The sequence below is a fragment of the Lampetra planeri genome, chromosome 9 (genome assembly GCF_965212315.1).
Source record: "Lampetra planeri chromosome 9, kcLamPlan1.2.h2, whole genome shotgun sequence".
In the NCBI taxonomy this organism is placed as follows: Eukaryota; Metazoa; Chordata; class Hyperoartia; order Petromyzontiformes; family Petromyzontidae; genus Lampetra; species Lampetra planeri.
This window is the reverse complement of record NC_136115.1, coordinates 5,032,965-5,050,649: the sequence shown is the minus strand read 5'-3', so window position 1 is coordinate 5,050,649 and position 17,685 is coordinate 5,032,965. Positions and strand designations below refer to the sequence as shown.

General features: G+C 52.3%; 1 protein-coding gene across 1 annotated transcript in view; it reads right to left on the bottom strand.

Moving 5' to 3' along the window:
• Positions 1-17,685, bottom strand: part of NRAP (nebulin related anchoring protein) — a 60,857-nt gene that overhangs the window by 16,184 nt on the left and 26,988 nt on the right. The window contains exons 12-38 of the mRNA XM_078597464.1: positions 17,521-17,631; positions 16,414-16,518; positions 15,481-15,579; positions 14,624-14,728; positions 14,085-14,192; positions 13,847-13,954; positions 13,277-13,474; positions 13,040-13,144; positions 12,609-12,707; positions 11,390-11,494; positions 10,516-10,623; positions 10,287-10,394; positions 8,697-8,894; positions 8,192-8,296; positions 7,350-7,448; positions 6,196-6,300; positions 5,557-5,664; positions 5,314-5,421; positions 4,215-4,412; positions 3,737-3,841; positions 2,997-3,095; positions 2,699-2,803; positions 2,449-2,556; positions 2,213-2,320; positions 1,267-1,464; positions 651-755; positions 172-270 (exon numbers count right to left, since the gene is read on the bottom strand). Of these exons, the coding sequence (XP_078453590.1) occupies positions 172-270; positions 651-755; positions 1,267-1,464; positions 2,213-2,320; positions 2,449-2,556; positions 2,699-2,803; positions 2,997-3,095; positions 3,737-3,841; positions 4,215-4,412; positions 5,314-5,421; positions 5,557-5,664; positions 6,196-6,300; positions 7,350-7,448; positions 8,192-8,296; positions 8,697-8,894; positions 10,287-10,394; positions 10,516-10,623; positions 11,390-11,494; positions 12,609-12,707; positions 13,040-13,144; positions 13,277-13,474; positions 13,847-13,954; positions 14,085-14,192; positions 14,624-14,728; positions 15,481-15,579; positions 16,414-16,518; positions 17,521-17,631 (3,207 nt within the window). The remainder of the gene's footprint in view (positions 1-171; positions 271-650; positions 756-1,266; positions 1,465-2,212; positions 2,321-2,448; positions 2,557-2,698; positions 2,804-2,996; positions 3,096-3,736; positions 3,842-4,214; positions 4,413-5,313; positions 5,422-5,556; positions 5,665-6,195; positions 6,301-7,349; positions 7,449-8,191; positions 8,297-8,696; positions 8,895-10,286; positions 10,395-10,515; positions 10,624-11,389; positions 11,495-12,608; positions 12,708-13,039; positions 13,145-13,276; positions 13,475-13,846; positions 13,955-14,084; positions 14,193-14,623; positions 14,729-15,480; positions 15,580-16,413; positions 16,519-17,520; positions 17,632-17,685) is intronic.

Genomic DNA, 17,685 nt, shown 5'->3' with positions numbered 1-17,685 from the left:
AGTCTATTAAGGCTACACGGGGGATCTTTGTCTTTGTTTCGGGCCATGTTTGTACAGCAGACCAATTCCTGATCCGTGAGTGATTTGATCGTACGCATACGACGATAATAATCGTCACCGTCACCGTCTTCGTGACTGCGGCCAGAGAGAGAGAGAGAGGGAGAGACTCACATCAACCGCTTGCTGGTAGCTGATCTTGGCCTGGTTCATCTCCGGAGTGTCCAACACTGATGTGAACCTCATCGAGTTCGGGTGCTGCCGGTAGGATTTCTGAAAAGCGGCACAGGAGCACAGGGGAGCGAGCGCGCCGTCAAACGAATGCCGCGAGGTGACCGCGGCGGAGGTACCGGGGGGGCACACGAGATTTCGAAGAGGGTTGAACATTTCGTGGCAACCGTCGTCCCCAGACGCTGAGGTCAACGGATCTTCCCCGCAAATGCAGGGTTAGAGGAGCGCACGAGCGAGGCCACTCACGTGGAGAGAAGTTATGGGTCCCATTTGGTTATGGTGGCAGGGAGTGTCTGCGAGGGTGAGTGTGACTGTGAGCGTTCGGGTGAGTTTGTGGATGAGTGTGGCGGTGACTGTGTGCGTGTCGGGGGTGACTGTGTGCGTGTCGGGGGTGACTGTGAGGGCGAGTCGAGGGCTCTCACGTCACTGACGAGCTCGCCCGCACGCTTCGCCTGCTCCACGTGCACCGAGCCTTGGGCCGCCCAGTTCACTCCCCGCATCCACGCCAGGTCGGCGCGGTACTCGGTCTACCGCAAACAACAACAACAACACAAACACAAACAACACACACAGCCGTGAGCCACCGGGCCTCCCTCCGGCAGCACGAGCAGCACCGAGTAGACACAGGCCACGTGACGCCGTCACGATGAAGGGTTGCAAATCCACGCGACACAAACTCTGCGGGCGCTCACTCTAAACGAAACTACAAACGATTTTAATTTTACGAGGTGAGGCCCACTGAGCTGTATAGCTCTGGTTTTCAGAAGCGACCTGGCCACAAGTGACAGCTCTCGACGAAGCGGCTCACCTTGTGGACATTTATCGCAGCCGAACGCTCTAAAACGCACGTTGATTCCGAACGTGGAGGGGAAAAAGCGGAGGACCCGGAGAAAGATCCACGCGCACACGGGGAGATCATGATGACTTCAAGTATACAGCGAGCTTCAGCGTTGAGATCGAATCCACGACCTCCGCTATACCAGGAGGTTCATGGGTTGTGTACAGGGCAAGGTAGTTAACATTTCATCGCTCACTCACGTCGCTCTGCAGCTGGTAGGCCTTCTTGGCCCACTCCACGTTGAGGTCAGAGGGCAGCGCGGTGTAGCGGTGCAGCAGCGTGCGGTAGTCCCTGTCGCTGGCCAGGCTCTGCGCCTTCTGCGCGTGCTGCATCTGCAGCATGTCCATGGGCAGGTGCAGCCGCCCTTTGGCCTCCTCGAAGCCCTTCTTGTACTCGCGCTGCGGGGACGGCGCGGGGTTGGGTGGGAGGGCAGGGAGAGTCCGGGGACGATGAAAGATTCATTCAACACAGGTGGAGCGAGGAAATGGTCCCTTAGCTGTGATGTGCTGTGACCGCCGCGCCGTTTGTTTTGGTTGCCAGATATTTACTCCTGGATGACTCGAGTTGCTTCGTGTCGTCCGTGAAGTTAAAATGCACGAGTTATTAAAACGAGTTGTTCTGCTGCGTTGAAAAAGCAAACAAACGGAATACTTCGTTTGGGAGTATTAATTTTTATTACGTTGCTATACTCACTTCGTCCGTTAATGTGAATGTGGAATGAAAATAAGCAGCATGCATCGATGTCTCTGAAACCATGTGTTTATAAAAGGAGCCTTTTCAAGCCTTGAGTTTATCGATCACCATCAGCCAATCTCACTGAGTCTCAACACGTGACAGGCAGTTGCTGCATTTAAATATTTGAGCCAATTTAAGACTCCGCGCAGATGTATCCATATTCATCCAGAGACGACGACGCAAGTGATAAAACTAAACTATGGACTCTACCAACTCATAACTTCCATTGGGTCACATTGGTTGGAAGTGAGATCTGGTGCAAATAATCATATTTTAAACCACACTCCGGAAAAGGCAACATATTCATCAAGAACACTGCGGCCTTAAATGGAAAAATATATAATAGGCGAGGTATGAAGCAATGACCCGTCTTCATAAAGTACGTAAAGCATGACCGTGCGCACTCCTCACCTCGCTCATCAGCTTGCCGGCGTGCATGGAGTGCAGGGTTTTGGTGTCGTACTCGGACGATCCCACGGATCGGCCTTTGGTCTTCTCGTAAGCCTCCCGGTACTTAATCTGCGCGCACGGAACATCCGGCACGTCAGCCGCGGGCCTCCGCCACGCTGCCATGGTCGACGGTAGCCGTCGCTACGCAGGAAGCCGGGGGGGGGGGGGGGGGGAGCCGAGTCGCGGGAAAGACTCACGTCGCTCGCCAACACCCCGGAGGCGCGAGCGGCGAGGAGCGAGATGTCGTCCATCTTCATCTCAAAGCCCTTGCCCTTGGTCTTCTCCCACTGCTCGCGGTACTTGATCTGGAACGGCCCGAGGCAAGGGTCAAGAACACAGCAGACACGGGGTCAAGAGTCCTCGGAACGACTCCTCAGCACTAATATTATGTCCAGGTGTAAAGAAGCAACCAAGTAATCTGTTTTGTGTCACGGCCGTTGAACTCACGTCGCTGAACGCGCTGGCGTTGGCTTTGGCCTGCAGCAGGTCTGGGGTGTCGTGCGTCAGGGTGTAGTGAGACTTGTTCTGCTCATACTGAGAGCGGTAGCTAGTCTGCACAGACAGGTAGAGCGCAGAGTTGCAGAAATACGCAAACACAGGAGAATGTCCAAAACACGTTAATTTACACACACAAAAAAGCCATGCACATTTGCAGCAACATTTTTTTATACACTTGGTGCGAAATTCAAGTAGAACGGTGGCTATTCTCTGCTTGCGTGAGCGGCGGTGCGTGGATCTCCCATACGTCGCTGAGCTGGTGGGCGTTGATCCGGGCCTGCGCCATCTCGGGAGTCTGCGACACGCTGGTGAACTTGAGCTGGTCCACGCGCTGGCGGTACTTGGGCTGAACGCACACAGACGCACACACAAGCACAGAGCACGGTTAAGGATTTAAGGATTCTCATTCATAGGGTTCTTAAATGCCCCAGGAACTCAAAGAGACTAAATGCATAACATCTTCATCTCGACCATTCCAATCCCCTGCTACAATCAAGTTAAGGGGACCCCCAGTGGCAGCTGTCCTGAGCAGCACAAGGGGAACGCAGCCTCGGCCTGCAAGTGGGCATTAGCCGGCAAAGTATGCGAGCGATGTTGCTTTGCGGCTTCACGATTAGGTAATGCGTCAGTGAATTTATCAAAATGTGAACTACTACATCGGCACGGATGGCCTACTTTTTTCGAATAGCGTCACGGTAACCTTTAACGTCCATTGTTGGTAATGCACCTGCAGTATTAACCAGGGCGGCCGTGGGGCTCTAACAGCGAGGCTGCGTTTCAATTGATTTACTTCTTAACATTGATTTTTCTTTTTACCATTAGGCTGTTTAACAAGCAGCAAGCACGCTACCACGCGGCCACATCCCAGGTAGAAGTGCTGAACCGGTTACTCCTGAGACCCTGCACACGGTGGTAGATTCTAAAAGACGATCTCGTACTGGTGCCGGAGTCGTTTGTGACGAGGCCCTCGAAGTCACCGATCCTCACCTCGCTCAGGATGTCCCCGGCCTTCTTGGCCTGCTCCATGTTGAGGCTGCCCTCCGCCCCCCAGCCCACGCCCCTCATCCACGTCAGGTCCGCCCTGTAATCCGTCTGTGCGGAGACACACACAAAGGCAAAGATTCCCCGTGTAGCGTTAACTCTTGGGGCAAGTGCTGCGAGCGAGCACCTATGAAGGCCGGCACGGCATACGAAGGGGTGGGTGGCCAGCACCACGCCAGGCTGCCCTTGTCCCCCCAGTGGCGACCTAGGGGAGGCCCAGGACCGGTTCAGAGCATCGTCACCGGTGTTGGCCGTAGCGCAGCGCACTAACTACTACGCCGCCACTTCCCACAAAGAGACACGCGCACACTCACGTACACACACATACACAAACACACACAGTGACCGTCAGCGACAAGGGTGGCTCTGGCTGGAGGGCCGAGGCCAAGCAAGCGAGCACGAGCCAGGCGGGTCGCTCACTCACGTTGCTCTGCAGCTGGTGGGCCTTCTTGGCCCACTCCACGTTGAGGTCAGAGGGCAGCGCGGTGTAGCGGTGCAGCAGCGTGCGGTAGTCCCTGTCGCTGGCCAGGCTCTGCGCCTTCTGCGCGTGCTGCATCTGCAGCATGTCCATGGGCATGTGCAGTCGCCCCTTGGCCTCCTCGAAGCCCTTCTTGTACTCGCGCTGCGGGGACGGTGCGGGGGGTGGGGCATGAGTGAAAAATAAAATTTTCTTTTCAAAATGTCTTTTCCAAATGGCAATCCAACTTGGCTGTCTGCGTCGTGGGATGAGACAAAGTTGCCGTACGGAACTCTCGCAGAGCCGTGAGTCGCCCCGTGTGTGTTTTGAGTGTCCCCGAGAAGGGATATTATGGAATACTTTTGATATTCCTTCAAGTAAACGAAATATCCTTGCCATACGCCTTGGCACATTCCCACACCTTCATAGAGGGAAATATGCAATGAGATATTTTGTAGGTAGCAGAGGTGGTAACTAAAAAAATAATATCCAGTTGTCCGCGATGGCGTCTCGAACTTGCGAACCTTATCCTACCGAAACAAAATTTAGATTGCGCCTTAACCAAGGCGCTTTACAGAGAATATAGAATGTGATGGCGGTGATGAGGTGAATGAAATAGATGAGAGGAAGCAATGGGGGCAAATCTGTGATGATGCGTGAATTCGGTCAAAGCGAAGTTGGTGACAGTAAATTATGATGAATGGATTGAATGAATGAGTGACAGCCATATAATGAGTATGTTCTCTTTATTCTTCTTTTAAGGTGTTTAGTTCAGTCGGGTGAACAGGAAACGAAGCAACTCGAGAGAGTATTTACGGAAAACCCAGAGCATAGCCGAGGACGGCAATCCGAACGGCGCTGAAGCGTGAGCAGAGGTGGCACGAGGCTGACCATGTACGCACAAGTATTGTCACGCCATTCCTAAACAATTTACCAGCTCACAGCCAGCCCCGCTGAATGGCTAAAGAACCTATTATAGTCTTTATTAAATATGCGTAAGTTCAACGAGCGCACATTTTCTTTTTTCAAGGAATAATTTCTACCCAAGACCGTGCGCACTTCTCACCTCGTTCATCAGCCTGCCGGCGTGCATGGAGTGCAGGGTTTTGGTGTCATACTCGGACGATCCCACGGATCGGCCTTTGGTCTTCTCGTAAGCCTCCCGGTACTTAATCTGCGCGCACGGAACATCCGGCAGGTCAGCGGCGGGCCTCCGCCACGCTGCCACGGTCGACGGTAGCCATCGCCACGCGGGAAGCCGTGGGGGGGGGGGGGGGGTGGGGGGAGCCGAGTCGCGGGAAAGACTCACGTCGCTCGCCAACACCCCAGAGGCGCGAGCGGCCAGGAGCGAGATGTCGTCCATCTTCATCTCAAAGCCCTTGCCCTTGGTCTTCTCCCACTGCTCGCGGTACTTGAGCTGCGGGGGAGAGGTGAGCGCACGCGAGCAAGCGGAGCGCACCTCCGATGAGCACGGTTGGCTATATAGAAGTTCAACGTGCGTACAAAGTGAAAGGCACGGCACACACTTCCTCCGAACGAAACTTTCACTCAGCGGCGACATGAGGTGCGAAACACTTCACTGCGAATATAATTGCGGCGGCTGTCACCCTGGAAGAGATACCGTGGCCGCTCTGTCTCTACTCCCCAGATCCGAACCTGGACCGGCCAATTAACCCCTTTGACACCGACCGGGTTGGCTCGAGGTTGTTCCACCAGTTGACGTCGTTTGATTCCCATCAACCCTCTTCCCCACCCCAGCTTTCTTTTCCTTTCCCACCTGTTGGAGACTGACCAATGCGCTTTCGCGGATAAGGGGATGTATTGTGATCGTGTTTCCTGAATTGGCGAAACAAATCGGCGCACCTGCTATTCAAGGTGCGTTTTAATCCAACGTGAACGAAAACGAATCGCGTGTTGTGCTTTCTCTAGAACGCGACGTGGAACTCACGTCACTGAAGGTGCTGGCGTTGGCTTTGGCCTGCAGCAGGTCTGGGGTGTCGTGCGTCAGGGTGTAGTGAGACTTGTTCTGCTCGTACTGAGAGCGGTAGTTCGTCTGCACACACAGCAGATGGACAGTGAACGAGGGCGCATACGCACTACTTTTTTTGTTCTGACAAGACAGTCCTTTCCGACGATGGGCATTCTGAAGCAACGTTTGGCACCGGCGTTGATTGAAGGAGGCAATCCCTAGAGGTGGCGAGGTGGCAGAGCCCTGAACTGGCACCACTGACATCCTGGGTGTGAATCCCAGCAGCAGCCCGTGATCAAAACAGATTCTCAAGTGTAGGAAGTTGATGGTCTCAGCTTGGTCGTCTAAGACTGGATGGAAGACTTGATTTTTTTTACACACGTGTTTAACTCTTGGCTGTAAGAATAAAAATGATCAGTTTGGGAGTCATGCCGGTGTGAAAGTGCCGGTAAGGATGAAGGATTTCAGAAGCAGCTCCTGTGATGTTCCCATCCGCAGATCGTCGTCCAACATAGGGCGACGCACCGCTCTTAGAGCGTTCGGAGTGGACTATTCACGGCATCCACAGCGCGGACAAAAAGACCAACGAACGTGAAAATCAAGTAGGCCAATTTTGACCGGTTTCGACTTCTTCTTGGTTCTTTCGGCAAAGTCACGTGGAAGGGAAATAATTAAATAATAAAAATGAAACTTGATCAAATACAATTCTCACGACGTTTCGGCCACAACGCAAGCAGCCGTCCTCAGGTGAAGAACAGGTCTGTCGGAAAGACACCACTTGGTGGTGTTCATTCAGACGCTGTCTTTCCGACAGACCTGTTCTTCACCTGAGGACGGCTGCTTGCGTTGTGGCCGAAACGTCGTGAGAATTGTATTTTATTATGTTTTATTTATATTATTTTATTATTTCCCTTCTACGTGACTTTACCGAAAGAATCAAGAAGATGAATCCCTGTAGTCACGAAAGCTTTAAATCGGTTTCGACTTGCTAATTAAGGTTAAACAGGAATATTAGCCGTCGTCACTCGCGCCCGATGACCCAACGTAGATGAAGGGCAATCGGAGGATAACATTTCCCTGGTCTTTTCTGACCCCCGCCGCCCCCTTCATCAACGTCCTCATCCAGCACGTACGTCACTGAGCTGACGCGCGTTGATCCTGGCCTGCGCGATCTCCGGCGTCTCCGACACACTGGTGAACTTGAAGTCTTTCGCCCGTTGCCGGTACTTGGGCTGAGAGACGTCGTGAAAACAACAACAACAAAAACACGGACGAAGATTAGAGTGAAGTTTCTCCCCCCCCAAACCCGCGACGCCACAAGGAACTGTTGGGGCTATTCAGAATCGGGATATTTATGGAGACTGGAGGTATCCGATGGGCTATGAAGCTCTTTTTCACAGGTGTCCAGGAGGGGCGGGTCAGCAAATTACAACAACAAACAAGACAACAACAACAACAACAACTATATTAATATCCATCAGTGAGCTCTCATCAAGGCCATCGCTTAACGCGAGGAGGTCGTGTTACCATCACGACGCCAGACCAGGTTTGCCTTTGCAGTCCTGATGTTTACACACTGCATCAGCCGCGCATTTAAGGCTGAGTCAACCTACGGAAAGCCTAGGGCAGAATCAGTTACTTCTTGCCAGCTGTGTTGCTTCTTTCCTGCACCTCCGATGAGCACGCTTAGCTACGTGCGGTGCGAAAAAAGTACAACATACGTGCAAGGCTAAGAATCTAAACAGGAATTTTTGTAATCATCTTGCAACAAAAAAACAACCACCGTCCCACCGTGCTCTTCGCTGTGCACGCAATGCACAGAGAGGAGCACAGGCGATGACAAATGAGTTGATGAGATTTGCAGAACAACGTCAATGGAAGACACAGAGGCGTTGGTGACACTCCGAGGAATCCCCACATCACAGACCCAATCAGCAAGTGAAAAAAAAAAGTTATGAGGTCAGCGTTGCCCCACCTCGCTCAGGATGTCCCCTGCCTTCTTGGCCTGCTCCATGTTGAGGCTGCCCTCCGCCCCCCAGCCCACGCCCCTCATCCACGTCAGGTCCGCCCTGTAATCCATCTGTGCGGATACACACACAAAGACAAAGATCCCCTGTGTAGCCTAAACAGACTGTTGGGGAAAGTGCTGTTAGCGAGCACCTATGAAGGCCGGAACGGCACACGAGGGGGTGGGTGGCCAGCACCACGCCCCCGCCGCCTTTGTCTCCCCAGTGGCGATGTTTAAACACAACACTGGGTACTCATTTGAGGCTGAGTGAATCTAGGGGAGGCCCAGGACCAATTCAGATAATCGTCACCGGTGTTGGCCGTGAGTGGGAATCAAACTCATCCAGATAGTAGCGCAGCGCGCTAACTGTTGCACTACCGCTCACGTACACACGCACGCATTGCGAACGGAATACAGGATGGAGGCTAGAGGCCAAGCAAGCTAGCACGAGCCAGGCGGGTCGCTCACTCACGTTGCTCTGCAGCTGGTGGGCCTTCTTGGCCCACTCCACGTTGAGGTCAGAGGGCAGCGCGGTGTAGCGGTGCAGCAGCGTGCGGTAGTCCCTGTCGCTGGCCAGGCTCTGCGCCTTCTGCGCGTGCTGCATCTGCAGCATGTCCATGGGCATGTGCAGCCGCCCCTTGGCCTCCTCGAAGCCCTTCTTGTACTCGCGCTGCGGGGACGGTGGTGGGAGCCACATCAGGAGTGCTCAACAATGAGATCATAGTGCTGAGATAAATCACTCGAAACCCTTATTGCATATGAATCAATCGGGCATCATCCCACAGTGCAGAAGGTTAAACATGATCTTGAAGAAACACCGCCTACTCTGTATATTGTTTCCCCTTCAGAGCAGTGATGTTGACGATGATGCCGGGTGTAATTACCAGCGAAACGTCACGGAACTCAACTTGTAAATGTTGTGGATTCACTCTTCAACACACCGATGGGCTGGAGTAGTAACTAATTGGCGTTTGGTTTATGTGACAAATCCCTTACTGATTGGCCGTGTTGGGTGGTGGAGGGTTTCGACACATTTATACTTACGCGATCTAACCCAAAAACCTTTATTAAGAGTAACATTGGTCGCGATAGCCTGCTACGTGTTAAAACGAACACATTGAGTTTGTATTATGTGCTTTGTGTGCCGCTACGCGAACACCGCATCACAAAACTCCTGTTGTTCAATTAAAAAGAGATGAGCTGTCATGGGGATGTCATCGTCTAGTTTTAGTTTTTGTTGCAGAGATCCAGATGAGCTCGGATATCCACACCACGCAATACTACGACGAGACGGAAGACTGCACAGGCAATAATAATAATAAAGCCCTTGACCCAGCAGAACTTCGTCTAGACTCAAGACCCTCTCTGGGAAGGGGGTCCTGCGTTGAGGTCGATTGCTTCACTTCACGTCATGACCGACAGCTCGTGAAGCGGGGGCAGCACCAACTGCGGCCGCAGAACGGAGCAAACGCCGGAGCACATGGGTTCAACCGCCGCTCATCGCGAATATTTAGCAGCAGTGGCTCTTCACACATTTTCAGAGGTGGAGGGGGGCCGCCACTATCGCCGATAAGACATCATCAGCGTGCGAGGGCCGCCACGCATTTCATAACCATTGTGATTTGACTGAACGATGATGCTTATGATGGGGGGTGTTTGTCACTCGTTGTGTATAGTCGAGGGGGGGGGGGCACGTCAGGGGCCGTGCTTAAGGCCGCCAGTGGCCCCGCGGGCGTTGCAATGAAGAACGCTGATTTAGCGGCAGCACCAAAGCGATCCTGCAGGTGACAACCAGTCCCGCTGGACGGCTAAAGAACGTGGACATCGATTTAGAACTTTTTTGCGGTTCCCAAAATCGGTTGGTCCTCTGCGCAGCGCGCCGCACAAAAGAGCAGAGGTGGCACGAGGCTGACCATGTACGCACAAGTATTGTCACGCCATTCCTAAGCAATTTACCGGCTCACAACCAGCCCCGCTGAATGGCTAAAGAACCTATTATATTCTTTGTTAAATATTTTTTTTCAAGGTGTAATTTTTACCCAAGACCGTGCGCACTCCTCACCTCGTTCATCAGCCTGCCGGCGTGCATGGAGTGCAGGGTTTTGGTGTCGTACTCGGACGATCCCACGGATCGGCCTTTGGTCTTCTCGTAAGCCTCCCGGTACTTAATCTGCGCGCACGGAACATCCGGCACATCAGCCGCGAGTCTCCGCCACGCTGCCACGGTCGACGGTAGCCGTCGCTACGCGGGAAACCGGGGGGTGGGGGGGCGAGTCGCGGGAGAGACTCACGTCGCTCGCCAACACCCCGGAGGCGCGAGCGGCCAGGAGCGAGATGTCGTCCATCTTCATCTCAAAGCCCTTGCCCTTGGTCTTCTCCCACTGCTCGTGGTACTTGAGCTGGTGAAGGCAAACACGGCGTAGAGGCACCAGTCACAAACGACGGCAACCGTTCGTACGTTCCCGAACGAAGCTATGTGAGGCTTTTAAAAAGAAATGTTCAAGCCCTAGTGTCTTGGGAGTCGGTTAGGATGTAAAGGGAGAAATGTATAGCCATGCTGCAAAACAACAAAGCCTGAATTGTCACAAACACAATGATCGATGTTATTTCCAAGAAGCTTATATAACACTGGTCAACAAAAAAAAAATTCTGGCCTGCACTTTTGCAGCTGTTTTAGACTAATTTCAGGGTGCTGATTCCAAATCTGATCTCAGATTTGCTCTATCTCATTTTTATGCTATCGGCATACCCCATTTTCATTGATATTACCCGAAATTAACTCTGTCACTTATGATTGCAAGTTGTTGCGAGTCAGTGACTGCTTTAGTGTTAAAATATGGTGCTGTATTTTTAGGATAGTGTGTTTATAATATCATTTTATGTAGATATCCACATTTATTTAATATTTTTCTTCTGCAGTTTTTATTGAAAATGCAATATTTGATATCTCAAAAACCTGATGTGATAGTCAAAAACTGATGCCAGATTTGGAATCAGCACCCCTTAAAACCGTTAGAATACCTTATGCCAGAAAAATTGTTTTGACCAGTGTAATTAATAAAGGCGATGACAGTGAAACTGATTAGGTTTTTTGTTGTTCAAGGATCGTGTCACCGTCGAAACTTTTTAAGACGTTGCTGTGCGACGGCTGTCAAGATGTCTTACGTCGCTGAAGGTGCTGGCGTTGGCTTTGGCCTGCAGCAATTCAGGGGTGTCGTGCGTCAGGGTGTAGCGAGACTTGTTCTGCTCGTACTGAGAGCGGTAGCTCGTCTGCACATTCGGGAGACACGGTGTGGAGCAAGGACACACTCGCAACAGCTCGAGGGTTCTGCGCGTTTTTTTGTTTTTACTATTTATATCACCAAACATACACGTTTGATTAATATGAATGCGATGAAAACAATTCCGCAAAAAACGTTTGAGGCTATGAAAGCACAACAGAGATGCTGCCATGCATAACTTGTTGAGATGACAACACCATTCTAGCATATATCCTGCACAGTCTGTGAACAGCCGCGAGCTGGAAATAATAATGGCCCTCTAATGTTGATGCGCAAAGGATGCAGAGACTTTTTATTGCGCTTTTCAGATCCAACGTTTTTTAAATCCTTTATATTAAGTTCGCTTGCTTGCTTACGACCGTGCAAATCTTTTGGTCGTTTTTTAACCCACTGCCCGTGATCCAATCGAGCTGACATATTCCACACAGACTCGTTGTGCGTGACAATTAATGTTCGTGACATTTTTTTCCCAAAATTTTACACTTTTTAGGACAAAAATATTATATTTAATTACCAATTGCTTAATGGTGCAATGCAATCATCTGACCCATAGGTGGCAGCCATCTCAAGCCAGAGGACGAGAGGACTCTAGCCACCACACATATAAGGGATTTATAGTGAAAAACTTTGTTTTTACGGGTTATACTTGTTATTTTAATAATTACCATCGTGTTTCTGCCCCGCACACATTTTCCTGGCTGATGCGGTTCAGTGCCGGATTAAGCTAGTGCGGGGCCTGTAGCATATGTTATTAAGCAGCCCTAAGTAAAAATATAACACGTAAATATTAAAACACACATTTTTTACTTGCATAGTAAAGTAATTGTATTTTTTTTATTTACTATACAGTCAGATAATACGACAAATCGCTAACCTTAAACACCCAGTCGTTCGTAAAAGTTGAAGGCAGTATAGTACTATAGTATTAGAGCAGGTGCAGAATCACTGAACTGGAATTTATAGCTTTAAAGCATTTAGCGCGGGGCCCTTGAAAAGTGCCGGGCCCGTAGCATGTGCTACTTTTGCTGCTAGGATAAAGCGGCACTGGTGCGGTTTCTTATGAGCTAAACAGAAAGAGTTTGATCAACTCAAGTGATCCGTACGTCGCTGAGCTGGTGGGCGTTGATCCGGGCCTGCGCCATCTCGGGAGTCTGCGACACGCTGGTGAACTTGAGCTGGTCCACGCGCTGGCGGTACTTGGGCTGATCGCACGAACAACATCAACAACAGCAGTAGCAGCCGCCATTCACCACTGAGTTAAGGTGACATCACCGCAGCGATTGTGCCAGGCTATGTGCACTTTGAGGCCACGTAAAGTGTCAAAGGCTCACTAGCAGGAGGTCACCCGACAGACCCCATGTGTTGTGGGCGAACCGACCGAGATGTACGCACAAACGTACACGCGCACACAAACACGGGTTAGATGCACACAGTCATTCCTAATAGACTGCAAGATTCTGGTTTTATTCACATAATCTTAACATGGGTGCTCGTGGAAGTTTGTGATGAGATCGTGGACATCATTGAGACCCACCTCGCTCAGGATGTCCCCGGCCTTCTTGGCCTGCTCCATGTTGAGGCTGCCCTCAGCACCCCAGCCCACACCCCTCATCCACGTCAGGTCCGCCCTGTAATCCATCTGTGCGGAGACACGCGCACACACACGTACACAAGCGCACACGCACACAGTGACCGTCAGCGACAAGGGCGGCTCTGGCTGGAGTGCCGAGGCCAAGCAAGCGAGCACGAGCCAGGCGGGTCGCTCACTCACGTTGCTCTGCAGCTGGTGGGCCTTCTTGGCCCACTCCACCTTGAGGTCAGAGGGCAGCGCGGTGTAGCGGTGCAGCAGCGTGCGGTAGTCCCTGTCGCTGGCCAGGCTCTGCGCCTTCTGCGCGTGCTGCATCTGCAGCATGTCCATGGGCATGTGCAGCCGCCCCTTGGCCTCCTCGAAGCCCTTCTTGTACTCGCGCTGCGGGGACGGTGCGGGGTTGGGGGGGAGGGCAGGGAGAGTCCAGAGACGATGAAAGATTCATTGGAATGGGATAAGTAACACTCACACTGCCGCACAGACCCATTCGGCTACATTCACTGACAGGCAATGGGTGCATCTGGGGAAGAAAATGGTGTTCTCGATCGACGAATAACTGGAATGGGTCACGATGGTGGGAAGTGAGATCTGGTGCACAGAGACAGATTTTAAACCACACTCCGGGCAGGCACAACGCATTCGTCAAAAACAATGTGGCCTTAAACGGAAAAAGTATGTATACGGTAATAGGCGACGTTTCAGACAATGACCCTTCTTCATAGCACGCAAAACCTGACCGTGCTCACTCCTCACCTCGTTCATCAGCCTGCCGGCGTGCATTGAGTGCAGGGTTTTGGTGTCGTACTCGGACGATCCCACGGATCGGCCTTTGGTCTTCTCGTAAGCCTCCCGGTACTTAATCTGCGCACACGGAACATCCGGCACGTCAGCCGCGGGCCTCCGCCACGCTGCCACGGTCGACGGTAGCCATCGCCACGCGGGAAGCCGGAAAGGGAGGGGGGGGGGGAGCCGAGTCGCGGGAGAGACTCACGTCGCTTGCCAACGCCCCGGAGGCGCGAGCGGCCAGGAGCGAGATGTCGTCCATCTTCATCTCAAAGCCCTTGCCCTTGGTCTTCTGCCACTGCTCGTGGTACTTGATCTGGTGAAGGCAACCGCGGCGTGGGAGGCATCCATCATGATTCGAAGTTCCACGAAGCAGCAGAAACGGAAAAACAGACACGGCACAACACCTACTCACACCAATGTCTGCAAATGCACTTCGGCGGGAGTCTGGAACACTCTTCAGATATTAGGAAGCCACTTAAGCTTGCATTTAAAAACAATCTAAATTGAAAACTCATTTCTTTAGAACTGCTTTTTGTATTTAGTTTGTTGTCCTTCCCCCCGCACCTACAATTATCACGGTTGGCTACATACAGTTGCGAAAGAAGTTCAAAATACATACGTACATTCTTACGTTCCCACGAACACCTCCGATTAGCACGGTTGGCTACGTGCGGTGCAAAAATCGCTCAACGCACGTATGTACATACGCACACACGAGCCGACGCCTGGGTAACGAGCACTCACGTCGCTGAGGAGGTCTCCGCTCGCCTTGGCGTGCTCCATCTGCGGGTTGTCCTGCGTGATGGTGAAGCGCGTCTTGTTCTTCTCGTAGTCGGCCCGGTAGTTCATCTGCGGAATGCCACGGGGGGGTGGGGGGGGAAACGAGGCGACGACGTGAGAAATGCAGCGTTTCTGCGGGCTGCGCCGCGCGTCTTTCGGCAAACGTTGTCCGACGTTTCGCTCCGCGTGCAGAGGTGGGCCTTTTTCAGGAGTTTCTGGAGCAGTTGCTGAAGTAGCTGCCGGCCGCGAGAAGCGGCACTTCGGACAGTGCGCCCAACGACGCGCGGCACGACCCGGAAAACCCATCGCGGCACGAACCGCGACGGCCTACGCAGAGCGGTGCGGTCACGAATGCTCTCTCCGCATCCTTGACGATGTGAACGATCTTCCCCGACTTCAAAACTTAAGCAATTTTTTTCATTTTTTAGCAGGTACTGCGCTATACGGCTATTTTTCAGAAACCGCCTGGCCACATAACGAAGTGACTTATCACGTGGGAAATTCTAGCAGCCAAATGCCCTAAATGCACGCTGATTCTAAATGCGGAGGGGGGAAAAACCGGAGGACCCGGAGAAAAATCCACGCGACCACAGGGAGAGAGAGAACACGCAAACGCCAAGTTTTCCATGCGTCAGGGTCGGGATCAAAGCACGACCTCCTGTATACCAGGCGAGGTAGTTAACATCTCGCCACCGTGGCACCCACAACCTCATCACCCTGGCACAAACTCCTCCTTCGCGAACACAACCAAGCTCCGTCACATCCACGGAAACCACCTCAGTTTTTTTTCCTTCAAACGACCCTGACCCCCCCCCACGTACGTCGCTGAGCTGGTGGGCGTTGATCCGGGCCTGCGCGATCTCGGGAGTCTCCGACACGCTGGTGAACTTGAGCTTCTCCACGCGCTGGCGGTACTGGGGCTGTGGAAACACGGGCAGCCACGGTTGTAGCAGCGGCAGGCGTTATCCTAGGGCGCCGGAGTCCCTCGATGTACGGAATCGTCACGCTGTCCTGTCGCGCGCCTCTAATCGAGCGATTCGTGAGTGAGGTTGGTGGATCACACAGAGATGGAGCTATTGAGTATGGATGCAGGATGAGGATTTATTATGCATCGTGTAATCGTAGAGTACGCGCGAGATACATGTGACGCACACCAAGGTATAAGGATAGGTTTTACCCTTTCTGGCAACAAAACAGTTTGTGTTCATATGTTAAAACACCAAACTGAAACCTTTTTCACGGAATCATGTCTGCATTAACCACACATACTTGTGGTCAGAATGCAAACAAAAAACACGCTCTGACAGTACGTGCATTGTCTTTGAAACTGATTGGTCCACACCAGAGACAGCTTTCTTTAGAGCCTAGTCTCAAACAGCGTTAGACCAGAGGTCAACGCCAAAAGGCGAACAGCACAAAGACAATGCCACTGTCATGTGTGGTTCACGCAGACATGATTCCTTGCAAAAGGTTTCAGTTTGGTGTTTTCACGTATTAACACAAACTGTTTAGTTGCCAGAAAGGGTAAAAACCTATTCTTATATTTTGAGACTGCCAACAGAGGTCCCATGATGCACACCAGGGCGCCTGGTACAGTCAGAGCAGTCACTCGGTGTTGGACCAATTCCCTAACCCTGCAGTCATGGACGAGCGACTGGTGATATTTGCTGTTTAATGCTGTAGTCAAGTGCGCTTTGCGGGTGCGTGTGCATGATGTTTCAGACTTCTCCATACGAGCGTATTTGGGTGCTTACGTCACGGTACAGCTCCTGCTTTTTGTGCGACTCGTACGCGGGCGTGACGGTGGCTGGGAAGTTGACGTACGCCTTGTCCTCCTCGTACTCCGCGCGGTAGTTCCTCTGCGCAGAGAAAATTCGTGGTGCTTGTTTAGATGAGTAAGGACAAAGTGTCAAGATCGTAGTGCACGCGTCTCGTTGCACGTTTGTTGAACTTCAATGGAGCTGAGCGCTGGGCGGCTAATACACAGCAAGTTGGCACAGTAGTGGGCACAGGTGGTGCATCTGCCGGTCATTTCAGTCAGTCGAGCCATGGCACCTGGGTCTGTCCCAGGTGACCTCCTGTCAGCGGGCGTTCGACACTTCGCGTGGCCTTAAAGTTCACGTGGTCTGCAGTGAGGGGGGCGTGTCTGACACGGCCCCCTCAGTGAGGTAGATGTGATAGCTGCCTCCCCTGGTGCTTTTTCATTGCAGTTTCATGACGAGACCAGCGAGCCTAAATATATTTATACACATACGTGAAATAAGTTACCTGGAGTATGGAAGGCGAGGACATGAAATGAAGGGGTCTACAAACATTACATTGGTGACATACTGTGATAGTAACAGGCGCGCGCTTATTGCCCACGCTCCATCCAGTTACTGAGGGGTTGCGCAATCAGAGGGAGGCTGAGCTCGTCGCTGCCTCACCTCTCGTCTCTCCCTGTATTTGCAGCGGAGCTCCGCAAATTTGGCGATTCTGACTATAAAAATGATTGGAATCGTACAGAAATGACATTTATAACACAGATCAGTGGAAAGATCTAAATTTTTAGTTTCTTATTTTTTACTTTTCTTAACAGCTATTTCCATCGGAGTATGACAGTTGAGGCTGTGCCTCCCCTGCCTCCCCGGACCGCACGTCCCTGGTGGCCTGGCACAAGCGCCGTGGTGACATCCCTGCCAATTAGTGGCGAACGGCGGTTGTGGTTGTTCTGTTGAACTTCGTTCCCACCGTACGTAGCCAGCCACGCTTGGCCCAAGCGCGTTGCCGAGGGTTAGACGCTAAATGAGCCCAATGCCGCGGCTGGCGGCATCGCGACGAGCCGGAGGTTGGGCAGAGGGGGACGTGGTGGCTGGGCTCACCTTGCTGGCCAGATTGGCCACCTTCATGCAGTGCTCGGTGCGCTTGTCCACCATTGCCACGCCGGCGTAGTGGCCCTTCACCTGCGTCTCGTACGCCTCCTTGTACTTGAGCTGCTCGCCGACACCACGCGAAGACGCGGCGATACTTCATGATGACACTTTCAT